This window comes from Patagioenas fasciata, chromosome 2 (assembly GCF_037038585.1).
Source record: "Patagioenas fasciata isolate bPatFas1 chromosome 2, bPatFas1.hap1, whole genome shotgun sequence".
Lineage (NCBI taxonomy): Eukaryota > Metazoa > Chordata > Aves > Columbiformes > Columbidae > Patagioenas > Patagioenas fasciata.
In genome coordinates, this window is record NC_092521.1 from 150,681,473 (window position 1) to 150,702,200 (window position 20,728).

At 42.3% G+C, this 20,728-nt stretch overlaps 1 protein-coding gene across 23 annotated transcripts in view; it reads left to right on the forward strand.

The window, feature by feature from the left end:
* The window catches only part of KIAA1217 (KIAA1217 ortholog), a 362,847-nt gene that overhangs the window by 324,267 nt on the left and 17,852 nt on the right, over positions 1-20,728 (forward strand). For 22 of the 23 annotated variants that reach the window (XM_071805232.1, XM_071805234.1, XM_065830202.2 and 19 more), the window contains 6 exons: positions 1,828-1,988; positions 10,463-10,638; positions 16,811-16,941; positions 17,187-17,334; positions 18,994-19,489; positions 20,219-20,399. In XM_071805232.1, the coding sequence (XP_071661333.1) occupies positions 1,828-1,988; positions 10,463-10,638; positions 16,811-16,941; positions 17,187-17,334; positions 18,994-19,489; positions 20,219-20,399 (1,293 nt within the window). The remainder of the gene's footprint in view (positions 1-1,827; positions 1,989-10,462; positions 10,639-16,810; positions 16,942-17,186; positions 17,335-18,993; positions 19,490-20,218; positions 20,400-20,728) is intronic. The other variant, XM_071805229.1, reaches the window with a different exon arrangement.

The following is a 20,728-nucleotide window of genomic DNA, read 5'->3' on the forward strand; positions in this document are numbered from 1 at the left end:
GAGTGTTGCTTTCTGTTAAGCAGCTCTTTGAACGTCAAGAGAGCATTGAATCATACTGGAGTACAGCAAAAATGTGCAGCAGCTTGCTCAGCAGTGAAATGAAAAGTGCCGTTGTTGAAGCACTGAGCAGATCTAGCTGGAGCACGTTTAGGTAAGGTATAGCATTACAGTGACCGGCACTGGCCCAGAACAGCTTTTTGTTTGAGCACGTCTCCGGAAGCCCAGGGCATGGCACACCGTGTACAGCACGGGTGCAGCCAGAGGGCCTGTGCTTTTACTGACAGGAATTCCAAATGTAGCTAAAGCAAGAAACATGATTCTTCAGAAGCCTTTCAGCCTATTTTTAAGTAAAAATAGCCTGGCGTAATTTCCATCCTTTAAAAATGCTTCCCCAAATGAATTTTGCAAAGGTTTTTCTTGAGGTATCCACACGTGTTGGCAAATTAGTAACAATTTGTTGTTATGCTGAGTTGTTCTCAGGCACATTTGGAGAAGACTAGGGATGAGAGGGTGGGGATAAACCTTACCATGAGTTCATACTCAGTCCAGCCTTAAAAATATGTTATGCCATTTGGTGCACTGAGAATTTGCCTTCAACAAGCAAGGAAAAGCTTGCAACGCTAGTTTCTGCTTTATTTCGTTGAACTCGATAGAAAGTGTGCTTGTGGGAACAAATGATGACCGAAGTCCCTGTGCAGATCCTTTGATGAGTTATTTTCCTTTTCCTCAGATTTTTTGTATTGTTCATAGAGAAGGAAGAAAGTGAAGTGGGGAATGGCATAATGCAGTAGCTCAGGGAGTAGCAGCCATCTGAGCCCAAGGGTCAAGGTGGCTCTGGTACTGTGACCAGAAGAGTATGCAGGGCTATGTCGTGCTGGACTTAGAAAATGACATGTGTCCTACTGACAGTCTGTCATTTTGCCTGTTGATGATGTGGAGTGGAAGGGACACATTTGAAATAGAATTTGAAGAATATGGGTATGTAAGTGCAAAATACCAGAGGAAGCTGTAACATGACTATTAGCTGATGAGCTGGAATTTGTTTGTACCCTGTAAATACAGCTTCTTCCCAGGTACTTGAGACTGAAAGAACAAGCTTGACATTGGTGCTGTGTAGAGGAGCAGTGTTAATTAACGATGAAAGTCTTGTGAGGACACTGTTGGTTATTGTCAGAGTGTGGCTCAGCTCACGTCCTTGTGTTGTGCTGTATTCCCTTGTAAACACAGCCCTGAATAAATGACAGACTGAAGGGGAGTGGATAAATGCAACATGGCTGGAGAGCTATTCTCTGCCACACCATAATTTCATTTCCCTTCTGCAATTGTACTTGAAGAAGCAAAGCAAGATTGTCTATAGAAGCCTTTTCCCCACACTTGGCAGTTTGACTGAATCTCTCTCCACTGATAATTAATCAACAAATGTGCAGTTCAGGAGTCCAATTAATTTGCATGAGCTTGGTCTCAGATGGCTCCTGGGAGGACAGTCCCAAAACTACTTTCGGTATCAATTTGATTTGCTAGTGTTTGTATAATCAGCAGTTACAGCTTGTTATCCCATCTCCACTACATGTGGTAGGAAGCAGTCTTGTGGTAATGTAGTGGTCTGATACAGCTGAGGTTCCAGCACAGATATGCTTTGATATTGTTCAGTCTTCCCTCAAAATACATTGGATAAGGAGATGCCAGTCCCCTGGTAATACTGAGCACTGGCAGCTGTACTTTTCTTGTCCATCTGTGTGAAATATGTGTGGATTCAGTGGGCAGAGGAAGGGTCATGTTTGTACCTTCTCTGCTGGCGAGCTCAACCTGTGCTGCTCCTTATTGCAGGTGCTGCTAACATACCTGGGGGGAAGAACGCACTGGCACCTGTGGAGTCAGCTGTCACCCATCACCCTGCTGCAGCTCCATCAATGCACATCAGCCTGCACGGCATGAAACGCAACGTGTCGGACCTGCGGCTGCAGCTCCATCAGATGAAGCAGCTACAGGTATGCTTGTCTGGGTAATGCTGAGAAAGTGGGCTGTCAGCAAATGCCCTTTTCCTCCCTTCCCTTTCCCTTTCCACTTCCCCTTCCCCTTGCTTTTCCCCTTTCCCTTCCCCTTCTTCTTCCTTCCTTTACCTTTTGTACATGAGTGATTCTCAGTAGCAGAGTTCTAGCAAAGGGAAGACCCAAGTGTTACAGACACAAAAGCATATTCTGCTCTAACATACCCCAGTTGCATAGTCCTAGAGGAATGCCAATTGGCTTAGTTAGCTACTGCTGCTCAGATATTGAAAAATAACTTCACTTCTAACTTTCCTTGGTGGCTCTAGACATTAAAGCATTATTTATATTACAGTAATACCAAGTCTGTGATTACAGTTTGCACCCTGCTATGCTATGTGCTCTATAAACATGTAGGAAGAGCTATGTTCCTACTCCATAATGTTTAAAATTGAGACAGTTTTTACATTCCTGAATAAACAGATTTGAAGTCAGAAAACTCCAATGTAGCTGAGGATCAGTAGATGTGCATTAAGCCAGAGTTTCAGTCCTGTGTGTACAGAATCCAGAAGAATAGCCAACATGAGCAGCAATGAAAAAAGACATTTCAGAAATTGCTGCCAAGATTTATTGTGCCCTACTTACTATACATTCACATTTTACCAGTATCTTCCTACTACACATCAACACCTGCAAGAAACAATGAGAACAATGAAGAGTTAACCGAAATGTTCTGTTGACACATACCATCATGCTGCAAATGTAAATACATGGTGCTCATCTCAGACACTGTGAAAACAAGCATATGCAGCTGTACAGGTCTTCAGCCTTTCACTTAATTGGAAACTGAAGAGCACTGTGTATTGTCTCAGAAAATGTAAAAGGAGGTAAAGCAATTTCTTGTAAGATAAAGTGGACAGCAAGGAAAACGTCAATACTCTGCCCATCCTCCTTGCCTGGGAAGTGAGATCACATGTTTGGTATCATTGGGCTGCAGCTACTGCTATTACAACCAAATACAGATCAGAATTCAGAGCACATTTCGCCTTCGCTTGCTTGACTAAACAAAATTGAATTATGAACCAGTCACAGGGCAAGGGAGCAGAAGAGTGATGTAAATATCAGGATAAAGAAAATGTGACCAAGACTGAAGATGCTGTGGCAAGGTTCTGTGCTCAGTTTGCTGGTAGAGAAGAAATGGCAGAAGGTATTTGGAGCAAACAGTTGTGTCAGCCAAATGACTTCTGCGTGTGACACAGCACCCATGTATTTACCCTTTCAGTTTAGGATGAATATGTTCCTATAGCAAATTTATCTTTCAAAAGCTGTTCCCAGCAGGTCTGCCTACATGCTGGCCATCACAGTCCCCAACTAATTTCAATAATCTACCTTGGGATTCCTGCCCTAGTGCGTTATGTATAAGTGCATATTCCTCCACATCTGTGTGGCAAACCACTGCATCCTCTCTGTCCTTCTGTAACCGCACGTACCAAACACAGTTCTTTGCAAACTCCCGCGGTCTGGCCACCAGCTGTGCTCAACACCTGGCCTCGTGAGGTGGGATAGAGGTCATGCAGAGCTGTGCTGGAGGCAGCAAGCACATCATTCTCACAGGGCCTGCTTACCAAGGAGGTGGCATCTTCCCAGCTGCACCTTGTCTCCACAGCCCTGCCTGGGGCGATAACCCTGCTTTTGATCAGTTATAGCATTATGGCACACAGGAGTGAAGAAACTTGTACCATCTGCACAAATTGATCCTGCCAGGGAAGTCTTGAGAAGGAAAAAATGACATATCCCGAGTGTGCTCATTAACTTTGACTGGCTTCCCCTATTTTAGAAATTATAGCAAATTTGTTGCATTGTGCCAGTAGGAAGTGGGCAAATTTGTAATAGCTGGATGGAAGAACCTGTAGCTCAAGGGAAACTTTGGTATATTATGTATAAATTACATGTGAGAGTGAGGTTTTTGTCATGGCTTTCCTGAATGGGTAGAATGATTTTGAAAAAGAGCTCACAATTTGTAGAGCAGCAAATGAAACAGGTATGGTTTTAAACTGAAGAGTTTTGAAATATCACACTTCTAATGAAAAAAAAAGTCTTTTGCAAAATAATTCTAAGTAAAGGGGAAAAGTATTTTTTGCGAGGTTGTTTGTGTAATATATTTGACAGTACTTCATATTTTTCACTGTTGCTGTTGCTCCTGGGTTGGCAGTCAGTTTGTTTCTGTTTGTGTGAATTTTTCATACAGTGACAGACTAAAAGAAACACTTTCAAAGAACTGAAAAAGATGATTGCACAAGCACAAAAGTTGGCAGGATAACTGAGAAACAGGAACGAGACATAAAACTATATTTAATACTGTCTGTGGTTCAGTTTTCAGTTGATGATATCACTGTGAGTTCTTACTCATTTGCTTAATTGAATCAGCAAAACACATGATGGAAAAGACCCATACATTCATGTAGCCTTTGTCTGTGTTGGCAAAATCCTCTTTTTAAAACATATCCAGCAGCAATTGATCCAGATGTATTGATTCACACACCAGGTAAACATATATGTTACCAGACGCAACTAAATCGTCAAGACTGTTTCAGTCTGTGATTGCATTTTAACCAGAGAATCATGAAATAAACACATTTGGATCATGGCTGTCGCTAGAGGCGAGATACACTTCTTGCTACTCCAGTAGCATCTTCCTAAGCACTCAGATTTTCACAGGTACTTAAGATATTAATTTCTGTTAATACATGCCTCCATGGCTGGTGTCACCACCACAGTTTGGGGTATTTTTGATAATGGGATGGCCCACACAGTATCAGGTTTGCTGGCATTGGATGGAGTTCACCTTTCTCAAAAGGGGAAGAAGGTCTTTGCACATGGGCTAGCAGAACTCATTGACAGAGCAGGGACAGGTATCCTGGGAATAGTATAGGGACACTGCCCAGTTGTGCAAAGATGGGATCAGCAAGGCCAAGGCACAGCTGGAGCTGAACTTGGCAAGGCATGCAAAGAATAACAAGAAGGGCTTCTACAGGTATGTCAGCCGTAGGTGTGACAGTAAGGTCAAAAGAAGCATGCCCCCGGCTGAGCAAGACTGGTGAACTGGTAACAACAGACAAGGAGAAGGCTGAGGTACTCAACAACTTCTTTGCTTCAGTCTTCACTGGCAAGCTCTCTTCCCACACTTCTTGAGTGGAAAATGAACTGCAAAACAGTGACTGGGGGAGCAAAATCCCTGCCACTGTAAGTGACCACTTAAGGAAGCTGAACATACAAAAGTCCGTGGTACCTGATGAGATGCATCCTAGAGTCCTGAGTGAACTGGCTGATGTAGTTGCCCAGCCACTCGCCATGATATTTGAGAAGTCATGGCAGTCAGGTGAAGTCCCTGGTGACGGGAAAAAGGGAAACATTGCACCCATTTTTAAAAAGAGTAGAAAGGAGGACCCTGGGAACTACCAGACTGTCAGCCTCACCTCTCTGCCTGGGAAGATCAGGGAACAGATCCTTCTAGAAGCTATGCTAAGGCACAGGAAGGACAAGGAGGTGATTTGGGACAGCCAGCATGGCTTCACCAAGGGTAAGTCCTGTCTGACCAACCTAGTGGCCTTCTACAATGAAGTAACTACATCAGTGGACAAAGGAAGGGCTATGGATGTTGTCTATCTGGACTACTGTAAAGCCTTTGACATGGTCCCCTACAACATCGTTCTCTCTAAATTGGAAACGTGGATTTGATGAGTGGGCTGTTTGGTGCATGAGCGACTGGCTGGATGGTCACACTCAGACAGTAGTGGTCAATGGCTCTATGTCTAGATGGACATTGGTAACAAGTGGTGGTGTCCCTCAGGGGTCCACACTGGGACCAATACTGTTTAATATCTTAATCAATGACACAGACATTGGTATTGAGTGCACCCTTAGAAAGTTCATGGATGACACCAAGCTGAGTGGTGCAGTTGACAAGCTTGAGGGACAGGATGCCATCCAGAGGGATCTGGACAAGCTAGAGAAGTGGGCCCACGTGAACCGCATGAGGTTCAACAAGGCCAAGTGCGAGGTCCTGCAGCTGGGTTGGGGCAATCCCTGGTATCAATACAGGCTGGGGTTGAAGGGATTGAGAGCAACCCTGCCGAGAGGACTTGGGTGTATGGTGGGTGGGAGATTGGACATGAGCTGGCAATGTGTGCTTGCAGCCCAGAAGGCCGGTTGTATCTTGGGCTGCATCAAAAGGAGAATGGCCAGTAGGTCAAGGGAGGTGATTCTGCCCCTCTGCTCCGCTCTGGTGAGACCCCACCTGGAGTCCTGTGTCCAGCTCTGGAGCCCTCAGCACAGGAAAGACATGGACCTGTTGGAGAGGGGCCAGAGGAGGCCACAAAGACAATCAGAGGGCTGGAACAGCTCTGCTGTGAGGACAGACTGACAGAGTTGGGGCTGTTCAGCCTGGAAAAGAGAAGGCTCCGAAGAGAACTTATTGAGGCTTTTCCATATTTAAAAGGGGCCTATAAGAAAGATGAGGACAGACTTTTTATCAAGGCATGTTACAACAGGATGAGGCTTAGTGGTTTTAAACTAAGGAGAGGAGATTCAGGCTAGACAGGAGGAAGGAATTTTTTACAACGAAGGTGGTGAAACACTGGCACAGGTTTCTCAAAAAGGTGGTAGATGCCGCATCTCTGAAAACATTCAAGACCAGGTTGGATGGGACTCTGAGCAACCTGATCTAGTTGAAGATGTTCCTGACTCAGGAGGGTTGTTCATTCTGCACTCCCAGATAATGAGAGCTCTTAATGGTAGTTTTGAACTAAGCGTTAGAGTACGTATTCATAGTATTTGTCATTACCTTATTTGTACATTGGATTTTTTTGGTCTATTCCTTCTGTTCTTTAATGGAACACATTTTAAGGGAAAACAGTTAGACCTGATTAAGTTTCAGCATTAGGAATGTGTATGCATGCGTGCTTCTGCTTCAGTCAGTGTATTATTTGCAGGGAAATGAGTGCTGCAGAAAGGATAGAAAATATAATAATACTCTCATAAATGGTATATGATACTCAGTCTCACAAGTGTAACTTTGAATTAGAAATTCAAATGTTTTGAGCTACATTATAGAATTTGTGGGAGTACGTCTAATCTATGTATGGTAACAAACTTTAGGAAATAGATAATTAAACTCTACAGAGATCCTGAGCTGCAGGCAGTCAGCCTTTCTTTGTGGCTCTGTGCTGCGGCGTGTGGGGAGGTGGGTGGCCCCGAAGCCTCTCCCAGCAGGGCCTGGGGGGGGTCCCACTGGACAGGTCATGCTTGTCTCGTAATGAGGAATAGGGCTGTGAACTGATACTTGGTTTTCCAGTTACCTGTCTCATAGGTAATAATTGGCTCAAGGTGAACTAAACTGGTTATCAGATTATTCTTGAAGTGGGTACCAGAGGCGATGCTGGGGTACTTGTGAGAGAGCAGTGATAGATAATGGCTGGAGAGCAGCTGAAGAAGAGGGACAAGTTAGGTATTCCAATCCCTAACATTCTGTGATTCTGTGATCTGGAGAGTTTGATGAGGCTGGGAGTGAGAACCAAGGGTAATGAATGTAGGAGATGTTGCTAGAATTTAAAAAAAAAAAAAAGTGTTAAATTTATATCTGTTTGCTGCTTGCAGTTATAAGTCAAGTTAACTCTCATTAGTGAGAAATTGCCGTTTGGTGGTGACAGGAAAGCATGCATTGCGTTTCCTTACCTTTGGGCATGTGGCTTTGGAATTTGAATGCTGTTTCAGCAAAGTTTCTTTTCAAGTGTGAATGTCTAAGATTGTTTATTTGACTTGTTTTCAAGTAAACCTAAAGTACAAAAAGTTCTGCTCTGTGGAACCAGAATACCTCTGGCAGATCTGTGAAACTCCTTCCACTTGAGGTGGTGGAGTAACTGGCAGAGGCGGTCTGAGGGTGGGGTGTGCACTTAGCCAGGGAGTCTCACATCTGATATCTGCTGGCAGAAGAAAGGTAAGAATCAAGTTCAGTCCCAGAATGTGGTGGTAAATGTTAGGTAGTGGCCAGAGACCGGCCTCCTCTTCCTCACCCGCAGCTCTTGTCTTCTGCTTCTGCTTGTCCTGCCTCATGTTGTCCTTTGGCTAGTGACTCTACCCTGCTTAAACTCACAATTACTCCTCCTCCCTAGTTCCTTCTCCCTCTGCACCCATCTGTACCTCTCCCTTCTCATCTTCTGTCCCCCATGAACAAACCCACGTTCTCCAGAACTAGCCAAGTGTTGCATGCTTTTTCTTAGAAATGGCAAAAAAGCATCACTTTGATACCAAGATGAGCCATTTCCCAGACTTTAGGAGCTCACTCCAAACACTGAGGTTTGGGAGTCCTCAACATACAAGCTTTCTGAAAGATGAAATGAATTTTCATTCCCTAATCTTATTCTCAGAAATGGATGAACTTTTATGACTGAAACTTTCTAATACTGTTCAAGCACTGCATAAATTGAAGTGACAGGAACCTTAGCTGTAGGTGTCACTATAATAAATATAAAACCCCTGTGCACCCCCATAACAGAAGAAGTAGTGTACCTGCCATTGCACAACCTCTCTCACACACACATTCGATTTTGGTATTACTGGAAGACACAGTTACCAGCTGAGGAACACAGAGGACTTAAATTCTGGACACCTGAGACTTAAATCTGACTCTGTTACCGACCTTCTCACTGACCTCAGATCAACTGTTTCACATTTCCCAAGTCACTTCCCTGTGTCAAATTTCCCCACTTTTTAAAGAGCTATGAATAAACTGCATGACTGAAGTGTTACATGCTCATTCAATCGTTTATTCATTCATTTATGTTTTCCCTCTTGAAAACATAGCACAATGAAAGAGATGTGTTTCTCATGTAGTTGTGCTGGCCACGCTGTAAGAGGATTTAATTTATCAAACCCAAACGTTAATCCCATAGTGGGGGAAAAATGCACACATGCACTGTCTTCAAAAGAATCCAGTCTGGTATAAAGCAGCTGACAATGTTTATAAATCTGTGCTGTTTCAGATGTTTTCCAGCTTCATTTTTTTCCCTAACTGCTAACACTTATCTTCAGCTGAGTTTTGAGCAAACACCTCCTGCTTGTCACAGCTCAGGCCCCCCCACGCACTGTCAGTGAAGTGTCACCCTCCCTCTCATCAGTTGTGTTGCTGGAGGAGGCAGAGTTGGGCACAAGGACTGAAAAGCTTGGAGGGGAGAGTGAGTTTGTTCCCCTAATTCCAGTACTGATTGGAAAGAATGACCTGAGCAAAGCCTCCCCCCCTTTTTTTTTTATCCTCTGATTGCTGTGAATTCTCCTAAATCAACTTAAAAAGAAGTCTTATTGCCTTATAGTGTCTTGTAGGTAACTGGTTTTTGTGATTCTTCCTATTAGGCAGTGGGTTTATTTCATATGTTAAACGTGCTTTGGCTGTTAAGCCTGGATGTTTAGGAGACAGTTGAAGGATCGGTTGCTAGTTTTAAAAGTGGAACTTTTTCTCCCAAATGACCCAGGTGTTTTTAAAAATCTTTCAGTATGAGATGGCTGCTAGGCTAGCAGAGTTGTGTTCTTGTTGCCCGTATCCCAAAACCGTGACTACATGGAGCACTGCTTATCACTTTGAATCTTGTGATTTGCCTGGGAGACTTAAACAGGTTTGGTTTGTGTGCGTGTGGGGCACAGCTGCTCTAGGGCTGCCCACAGAAGAGCACAGTCTAGTTCGCTTTTTTTAGCTATGTTTTGCTCTGCAAACTTTATATCAGTAAGAAAATTAATGCTTTAGGTACTTAAGGCTAAGAAAGCAGCTGTGAATTTTACAGTTCTCTGAAAATTACCATATTTTAAAGCGTTTTTTTTGGTGGATGAAGGAGGTTTTATGTATTGCAGATGAGCTGTATGTCTGTCACCAAATTACACTGGATGGCACAATCCTTCCTCTGCCACTCGAGAGACTGAAAAATTCCATTGCGAGAACAGCAGTGCGTTCCAGCCTTGTCATTAATGTGTGGGATTATCCACCAGGCATGTATGGGCAGTGCAGTGCATAGGCTTAAGAGGTACGTGCACAGTGGAAGTCGAGCTTCTGGCATTCTCGTGAGGCACGATTAATTCTTGATTCATGCTGGACTGAGCAGAATAAAGGGGCCACAATTCTTGCAGAAGTTATGCACTGAAGGTGGTGTACTGATCCCAACAGCTTTTGTTCATCACTTTGCAACTGGAAGTTAGATATACATATATATATATATATATATCTCACGAGTTAGTCAGATTTAGGCTTTTCTCACTCCCAATACTTCCTTATGGCATGTATGTAGGTAAAGACAGAAAATAAGAAGATAGAAACCCTCTCTCACTGTAGGGCTGTGTTTATCCCAACCTATTTCTGAGCTCTGAAATGTATTCTGTTGTTGGGGATGTCAGTCAAGCAGGAAAAATTGAAGTTGATTTATTTTGTGCAACAGTTGCAGAACCAGGAGATGCTGAGGGCAATGGTGAAGAAAGCAGAGCTGGAAATCAGTGGCAAAATGATTGAAACAGTGAAGAGGCTTGAAGATCCTGTGCAACGACAGCGCAACCTGGTGGAACAAGAAAGGCAGAAATACCTCAACGAGGAAGAAAAGATTGTAAAGAAGTTATGGTGGGTTGAGACACCTATCAGAATTTGTTGCTTTTGCCTGGCTCTTCTCCCCCTAAGCAGTAGCTTTCACCACTGTCTCCAGTGAAACTGCACCTGTGTATGCTGTTGCAGCTGTGTTTCTTTGCACTTGTATTGGCTGTAAAACTGGGTCTGAGTTGTACAAGGCACTGGTCCTGACTGGGAGTCCTTCTTAGCACAGCCTGCTGGGTAAGTCCCCTCACTACAAAGAGTTTCAACCTCCTTTGATGCCCCCAGTAAAGGGAAAGATGACTACAAAAAATGTGACCGCCTCCTTCTGAAAGCCTGCCCCTACCCTGGTTCTTGCCTTCAGCTTTATGTGTGACATTTTAGGGGAGGAGGAGGGAATTTCCTCAAGAACAAATGGATGCAAAGGACGGTAACACATTCAGCTTTAAGTACAAAAATCGGGTTTCAGTAGTAAGTGCTTTGACTATTCCATGAGAGATGTGCATGAAGCTCGTAAGTAGGAGATTGAAGTTTAATTGTAATCAGCAATGCCGGTCTCCATCTAAAATTTTTAGAATTTCCTTATACTAAACTGCAGTGAAAAAAATCCTTTTCTTTTGTTGTTGTTGTTGTTGTTGTGTAAAGGCTCTTTCTAAGATTGTTTTGCCCCAGAACTTCGGCCCACCAATATTGGTGGGATCCACTTGTTTGTTTTAGTCCATGTTCAGAGTCAGCAGGAGGCAAGATGAAGCTTAAATCAATAAACAATTTAACTAGTTCTAGCCCTCACACACATGGTATGAACTGTGGGGTTGTCATATGCAGGGACAGGAGTTGGACTCGATGGTCCTTGTGGGTCCCTTCCAACTCAGGACATTCTGGGATTTTAGCACTCACATTTGTAAGATGCTATTTATCTTACTTATTCCTCATTACTGCATTTAGTTCATGCCTAAGGAATTGCTTCATAATAGAGCTAAACTTTATAGTCACCTTGTCATTGGCAGTGATGATGGAAGAGCCATAGGAGTACAGCTATTGACAGCTAAGGAGAGTAAACTTTTTTCTTTTGATCAACATGTTTTCAGATGAATAAGACTTGCAATAGAAATGGTGCATCTGTAAAGGCAAAGTAGAATGTTACTAAGAGAGTCTATGTTTTCTATGAAGTTGAATGTCTAGCAGTAGTCCATGCTGGTATATATAATCGTCTCAGCTGGTTTGTAGTTTTAAATAACATTGAGTTGTAGTCTTAAGTAATTCCTCTTCTGTTCATCATTTTACTCCTGTGTACCTGATTGCCTACTTTCTAGGTTGGTTGTTCTCTGTGAAAAGAACAATTTGTGTGATGGCTGGTGATCACATTACCTCATAAAACGGATACTGAGTGAGGTCAAGTGCAAATGGCATTAGTTGTTACAGCTGTTCATTTAGGATACAACATTGATTGTGATATGATCCTGTTTTATCAGTGTTTGGAATTTTTTTCTGTTCACAGAGTTTCTGCTGCTTCTGTGCTGCTTCGCTTGTTAATGTTACAGGAAAGTGTCTTACATACATAATTCATACACTATGAATGTTAATTCAACCCTTTTAGAGACATGCTAGAAACAAATGTTAAATCATGAACAATTGTATTTCATCAGCTGTGTCCAGTGAGATTTGTCACGTATGTGCACATTTGCAGGATCAGAGCCCAAATGAAAAAGCACATCTGACAACAGTGTTTCAAGTTCAACAGCTGATGGCAGTTAATGATGAAGAGCATACAGCACAAAATTACATATCAAATGTCACTGGCAGTATTCAGAAAAAGGTTAACATTCTATATAGGCACTTTCAATGAAGCTGATTCCAGTACAGATGTATAAACAAATGCAAAGCAACTGGGCAAAAAAATTACCATTTCTTAGTCTTTCAAGTGTTGCCCTCTTGACCTTTCCTAAATCACAGGACTGAATCACTAGACTGCCTTCATGCAAGACAAGGGAGCTTAAGGATTTCTGCAATACTTATGAAAGTGTATTTACTTCTCTGAAGTGGTCGATCTCAGTTTAAAAAGCTCCCCTTTCACCAATTCTCAAGATTATCACTGGGAAATAAAAAAAAATAAAAATATTGGTGGTTGTAAACAGTACAGTTGCTGTACTTTTTAGAGCAAGTTTTCTGCTGAGTGCCTTCATGATGGTGCCTTCAGAAGTGTCCCCATGTGTGTCACAGCTGCAGCAGGATTACAGTTCAGAGGTATCTAATGAAATCTAAGAAACACTATTAAATGTAGTATTTATTCACATGTCTAACAGTGAAATACATACTCAGAGTTAACTAGATAGGATTTTTTGTATCTAGACTTTTGATTCAATGTTAGATATAATATATGACACTTTTGGGGTATAGATACTAACCTTAAAACTTACCAAACCAAGAACAAATTATGATGCTATGACACATTGACTAATGGAGTATTTATGTTGTGAGGACCATGTTACAGGTATGACTACTACATGTTGTAGATTGCTGCTGATTTTAAGAGAGGGCATTTTATAAGCACAGTATTTTAATTGTAGCCACATCCAAGCTGTCTAATTGGATATGATCCAAAGTAAGTTACAATTTTTATTTTTTTTTTTAGGAAAAGTAGTAGACATGTTTGTAAGAATAACTGTGCTCAGTAAAAACACAATTACACTTAGCAGTCATGGAGAGCCACTGGTACCAGATACTTTGGAAAGGATATAAGAACACGGCAAAATGCTCAGAGCGCATCTCCTTGCTTTGAATGACTTGTAGCTCAGGGATTTTCCAAGTCAGAGATGGTATCTTGATATGCAAAAGCTCTGCATGGATTGTTTACTTTTCATGAATTTATGTGGGTTTTAAAATTTATGTAAACTTGGCTGTGTACACAATCTAGGCACAGTGAATTCTATAGAGTAATTCTATTTTGGGTAGAAAGAACCTCTTTTTGTTTGTTTTTGAATCTTTCATCTGTCAGTCAATTCCCAGACTCTTAAATTATGCACGGTAGAATATTCACCCTCTCCGTGCTTGTTGTGATGTTAAAGATGCTCTCCCACTCTCATGCCTTTTCCAACCTGAAAAGTCCTTGTCTGTTTAGTTACTCCTCTCATAGAAGCCATCCTATACATTTTGTCATCCTGTTGTCTTTCTGTATGCTCTTCTAACTCTATTGTACATCTGTGGGATGGAGATGGGGAGAGAGGAGAGCCCTGCAATGGCTGTGTCTGACACAGGCACACCATGATTTCACGCAGTGGCATGGTAGTGGTCCCCTGTCCTCAGGTTCTACATGATCTTTCACTTACAAATCCAACATATCACTCAAAGGGCATGATTATCAGTTCAGAGTTCTTTACTGTGTATAAAAACTTAGGGGTTTGGGAGGTGGTTGGTCAAAGGTGGGGTTTGTTTTGGTTTTCCTCTTCTCATGATCATTACTTTACATTTATTAGGAGTGTGTTTGTTTGTTTCATTCCCCTGGTCAATTAGTATCAGGCAGTCCATCTGCAGCCCTCTGCAATCAGCTTTCATTTTCATCACCTTGAATAATTTAATATATTTTTGAGATTTTTTTCTATATTATTTATCATATTTTCTAAATAATTTAAAGTATGTTGAAAAGCACCAGCCCTAGCACTGATCCCTCTGGAACCCACCAGCAAAATACATTGATTGAGTGAGCTGTCATTGATCCCTTCCCTTTACATGCAGTACTTTATCCTTGAGAGCATTTCATCTCTTGTTCCATGGCAACTTTGCTCTCTTAAAAGCTTTTTCTCAAATACCTTGCTGAAAGCCTTTTGGGCTGTAGCTTGTCCCCCTGTTTTTGTTGTGAATTTGTGAGACTTACCTTCTTTCTTTACACAAATCACATTAATTCCTCACTAACACAGCGTATTTATCCATTGGTCCACTAATTCTTTATTGTTTATTCTTTATTTTGGTATCTATCAGTAACACCAGTCTGGGTGTCAGCGTCACCAGAATACAGTTCCCTGGACAGCCCCATCCCCTTTAAAAAAATAGATTTGTCTCATCTATGACACTTTCCACTACTCTGGTGCCAAAGCAGTTTTAATCAAGAAGTTGGGTACTTAGCATTAATAGTTCAACTGTTTCACTCTTGAGCTGCTGTTGAGCTCCAGGGCAAATACCATCTGGCCTGGGTGATTTGCTATATTAACTTTGTCAGTGTGTTTTGTAACCTGTTCTACTGATACTGCAATATGAGATAGATCTTCTGATGCTTTTTTTGCCTAAAGAAAGATCTCAGCATGAAAGTTTGCCTCGGCTCCCCTCTGTAAAACACAGATGCAGATAAATCATTTATGTTGTATTACCTTTCTGAAACTACATTAATGTGTCTTGTTAATTGGGTTTGCTTAGTCCAATCTGTGCAGCCAACTTGTTTCGTCACTTACAGAAAAGAAATGCTGGAGACCTCTCAATATGTCTCAAACTTTGGCTCGTGAGGGCTGAAGTTTCTTTTCCCTTGTAGTTATCAACACCAGGCAGTGTAGTATGGTATCCCCTGAGTAATTTCAGGATCAGTTGTCTTGCTTGATAGTATCACTGGAATCAAAGGTGTTTATGATGACCCTCCCATTTCTGCTCAGAGAACAAGGGGGAAGAAAGCCACTGTCAGCTACCTAGAAGTGTTCCCTTTATCCCTACATTTCCAACCATCATAGACCTACCAAAACATCGTAATGTTGTTCTGTGTTTGCTTCTTTCTCTTCTTTCCACCCGTGGACAAATATAAGCTTCTGCCCTTATCTTTGTTGCCTGCTGGATGTGAATATCTGAGCAGCTGCTTTTCCAGTGCTGATGTACAAAGGGAGGGGGGTACCCTGAGATTCCCAAAGTAGCCCTGCCTGAGTGTGGGCGTCAGGGCATTACGAGCAGGGAGGATGCCTGACTGTAGCGCACCGTTCTGGAGAGCAGAAGCCTTGACATTGTAGTGAGTGACAGCTGAATTATTTTTCCAGCTCCTTCTGAGATTCTGTCCGTGCCCTTTATGGCAAAGGCAGCCACCGGGACAGCAGATCTCTGCATCACTGCAGTCTCCTCCATGGGAAAAATACCCCAAGAAACGTTCCCTTGCTGCCATCGTGTGGTCCCTGGGATTGCTTCCTGCAAGTGTGTGTGAGCCCCTTGCTAATCGTGACTCCCTCGTCTTTCTCAAGGCAGAGTCTTTGAAGGAAATGGTCTTAAAATGGGAACAGGATCGTTTACCTCCACTTTCTGATCTGTTCAGAAGCAACTTATGGTTCTTCATTCAAAATTGTTTTATAGTTTTTAAAGTTATTTGTCTTTGAAGTGAACTCTTTGCTGTATGCATCTGATGTTCAGATCCTCATACTATTTCTGTTTCTTTGCATTATCAGAAGTACCGTTGTATTACCATTTATTGTTCTGTGTGACTATGTTTCCACTTTAAATTGACCTAAATGCAGAATGGTGCTGCAAGGGATTTTCTCTGTTTTGTCCTGTTACTGGCCACCTACTCCTCTCTTTTCTTCCTCATGTCACCTCTCCATGAAAATGGATCTAGGAAGTCATCTGGCTGAAAATAAGTAATTTTCTGCTAGCACAACGGAAATGTGTGGAGCTGCAATCAATGCACACTTGCTGTTTCAGTCTGGCCATTTGTCAAAACAGGACCCTATATCCTGTCTAGCAAGACCTGGCAGATAGCAGGGTTGCATCAGGGGGCCATGAGTGCTAGTTTTGGGTGGTCACTTGGCCAAACAGGGCATTCCTTTGCCTGGCATCAGCAATGAGAAGCTGCAAGGTGCAAACCAGTACTGGATGTAGTGGCACAGTGTGTCTGTACCCTTGGAGGACCTGCATCCCCTGAGGGCTGGCTGTTAGATGTTTCACCACCCCACCTGCCCTTTGTAGCACAGCTGCCCTTGACGTTGATGTGCTCTGCACATCTGCAGCCTGTCAGAGAAGTCAATTACTTGGATGGGTTACAAGCCTGTTCCTATGCTGTGGTCTAAAGTGTCCGGTGTCCTCACCTCGCCTCACAGTACCCTGCTGTTTTTTCAGCCTGTGGTCTCAGATTTAAAGATGCCACAGTTGAGGTTTCTGGTCTAGATTAGTCCATTAATTTACATTTATTTTATTGTAATGTGAAAGTCCTGCTTACATTTTGTGTCCACTTTTTGTGTTTTGCCAGTGATCTGGAGGCATTTGTTGAAGACCTGAAGAGGGACTCCACTGCTTCCAGCAAGACAGTTACACTGAAAGATGTGGAAGATGGAGCCTTTCTTTTGCGTCAGGTGGGGGAAGCTGTTGCTACCCTGAAAGGTATGCACTTTTCCTTTTTACTTTTGGTTTTTCTCTTTGAACCACAGTGGCTCAGAACAGTTTTGCCTTTGATCTGGAGGAATTAACTTTAAATCTTTTTGGAAGTAAAAGTTGGGATTAAGGAGCTTGTTGCATGGCCCCTGGAGAGAGGGAGACACTCAAGTATTTGACATTCACCCCATCATCCATTTCTCCCCAGGCCTTTTGTCATTTCCTCTTGAGCTTCACAGTTGTTGTCTTTGCAGGAGAGTTCCCGACATTGCAGAATAAAATGCGTGCGATCCTCCGGATTGAGGTAGAAGCCGTGAGGTTCCTAAAGGAAGAACCACACAAGCTTGACAGCTTGCTGAAACGTGTGCGCAGCATGACCGATATCCTTACCGTGCTCAGGAGGTGATTATTATTTTTTTCTTCAAAACTAAAGAATTTCCTCAAGCAGGGCTAGAACAGCTTTCAGGTTTGGCTTCTTCCCCTCTCCTTAGGCCGTTTTGAGCAGTGTAACTTGCTTGCAGTATTTTATAGATTCTTCCTAGAGCCCTCTCAAGGCGAATCAAATAGCCTTTCCTGTGCTTTGTGCAATGGTTCTGTTCTGACCAACAGCCCCGCTTGTTGAGATCTTCTGATTGAAGGTAACTCCCTTTGAACTCAGCACTTCCACATTTGGGAAGTTCCTGGATGAGAAAGCTTACAGAGTGGCATCAGTCCCATATCTGAGCTAATTAACTGTGGGCATTAACAAAAATCTAAGCTAATAGAAGTACTCTCTGACACTGAAATCTGTATGCCCCAAAATTTAACAGTAAGAAATAAAACAGGAAAGATTCTGAGTGGATAAAGATAACCTAAACCTTCTGAAAGAAATATTATTCAATATGTTTGTGAATTAGTGCAAATTCTTTATTCTGTTCTTTGCAAGGAAGATGTGTTAGAGGAAGTTCAAATAGTAGGTAAAATTTATGTCCACTAAGTGCCAGTGTTTAGCTGTTTGTCAGAATATATGAGCAGCAAATGGCTGCTGATTTATATGAGGCAATAGGCAGTGGATTTAGTTCCTACTGAAAACCACTGAATCAGGCCAAACTGTCAGGGGTGGTGGTCTCAATTTTACTTCAGTTACAAGAAAATATAAGTCATAAGCCTATTGTTGTTACCATTATTCTAAGGAATGTAGGGTTGTCATTGTTTTCATATATCCTGGAGCATATGTAAAAAGGATTTGCCAGTACTGGCAGATGGATAAAATGGTTTATGTAACAGGTCTTCTGTAAGCCATCACTTATTTTTCCATGTTGATAAAAATCTATATCCTTTCATATTCTTTTCCTTTTCTTAAAAATGACTACAGTTATTTCCTGTCTCACGCTGTTTGGGAAAAAAACAATAAGCTATGCATGCCAAAGTTTTAGCCAAGTCATTTTTTTGCAGCGAAATTGTGTATTAAGCCTCATAAAGTCTGTTTCAGTAATGGAAATCTGATGGCATTTCATGGCTACCTATACTCCAGAGCTCAGACATTTCACAGCTAGCTGCCAGAAATAGTCGACTCTCTACATCTTCAGCTCATTCTACCCCAAACTCCCAACAGACAAAACTTTCGTGAAGTGTCATCTGAAGGCTTTGTGTTAGCAATTTGCCAAACTGCTAGTTCACATTCTATGTAACTACCACTTTCTGTGCTAATAATCCGGGAACACCTTGTTTAGCTATTTTAGAGTGTATAAAATTTAAGTCAAGTAACTTCCATTCTTCCTCTAAAATCAACCCACTGAAACTCATGCTTAGGTCAAAAAGTGCCAGTGTGTCCATGAAGGTTTGTAAACATTTTAAAAGGCAAAACCGTCCTAATTAGAGTGGCCTCTTTAAAACTCTGAGTCCCTGATTCTGAGAGAAAGCTATAAAATCACAGAACTGAGAGCATCAGGAAGAAAAAACACCATTTTGATGTTTTTGATACAGGTGCCTTTCCCTTGTAAGAGTTTATTATGAAGTGTTGCTCATGACTTGCCTGTATGCTAACTGTGCCATGCTGTTGTGTTCCATTTGGCTGGGCAGACATGTTACAGAAGGACTGCTGAGGGGTGTGGATCCATCCCAAGCTGTGCAGTACATGGAGAAGGCCACTGCAGCTGACGCTTTGAAAAGCCAGGAGGATCCCAAGCACGCCCAGGGACATGCACAGCAAAACCTCACAGCAATCACATCAGAGTCCCAGGTGTCATCAGTCAAGTCAGAAGTCATCCCCTTCTCAACGATGACGGTCCACCACGTGCAGAGCTCACCTGTTGTCATCCATCAGTCTCAGCACTCATCAGCCCTGGTCAACCATGCGCAGGGTTCACCCACCGCAGCCAGCCACAGTGAAGGTGTGCCAGCCGCTGGCCACCCCTCGGCCACCCCACCAGCCCCCACACAAGAGCCCGCAACAGGATCCCCGCCCACACAAGCCACACCACCACCACAGGTCTCTGTCAATGGCACCACCATGCAAAGTCTTTTCATTGAAGAAATTCACAGTGCAAGTACCAGAAACCGAGCTGTATCCATTGAGGTACGGTGTATTCTGCTCAACCAGTTGTCCTCTGTTTGGGTCTGAGCTCCCAGTCTCACTCTTGAGAGTGCAGGTGGGATTTTTCAAATGCATTCGGGGGATTTATATGCCTTACCCTTAACTATACTGTGCACTTCTGAAGATACCCTCTGATTTTAAATGCAATATGATAATAACATGTAACCAAAACTAGTAACTGTGGTTTTTAAATCACTTTTATTAAAAAAATAATTTAAAAATTTTTTTTAGAATACCTTAGTTTTGAACAATAACATACGATTCTCTGGCAACACTTGCATCAGTGGATTTCATTCACTCTAAATCTCCATATCCCTCATTATGGAGAGGTAAAAGTGAAACAGTGTGAAGCTCCAGTGGTTTCACACAGAGATACTGAGAAAACCCACAAGTTGTCTCTCATGTCTTACTACAGGACATCCACTTTAATCATCACTGTGATAAAGTAAGGCAGTGACCCAGATTTAAATTTTGCCTTTGTTCCTTTAGTGAGCAGTGGCCACCGTTACTGTGTCATGCGTTTATGCCATATCTATTCACAATGGAAGTCAGAACCAGTGTACAATCAGTGTTAATGTATTTCCCGTACATGCTGACCAGAACTGAATCTATCCATGTTGACCTATAATTTTTTCACCTTTTTTTTTTTTTAAGTAAGTGATCATAACAGAAATGAGATGAATAAATATGTGTTTTACTGTTTTTGTGCAGAAAGCTGAAAAGAAATGGGAAGAGAAAAGACAAAACCTTGATCACTATAATGGAAAGGAATTTGAAAAGCTCTTGGAAGAGGCCCAGGCCAATATAATGAAGTCCATTCCCAACCTGGAGATGCCTCCCCAGGCAGCAGCCCCACCTAAAGGCGATACAGTGGAAAAAATGGAAGTCTCAGGTAAGATTTGCTGGAGTAAATGGTGCTAAAAACTGGCATATCTGAAAAAAAAAAAAAAAAAAAAAAGGTTATTTTTCCTGCTTTGTAGAATGGTTTCTGTTTACAGATTTCTGTGCTCTTCATCATATGCGTGAGTATGTTACTGAGGAATACTGCAGGTCCGGTAGACAGGATGCAGTGATTTTGCAGTGTGCCAGTTGAACACAAGTTTTCCATATTGCTACTGAGAAAGTGAGGTTGACCTCTGGACATAAGGACTCCTTGTGAGCAGGAGAGTAAGAATACTCCTTGCTTTTGGCAGAGATTAGAGTATCTGTATACAATACTGT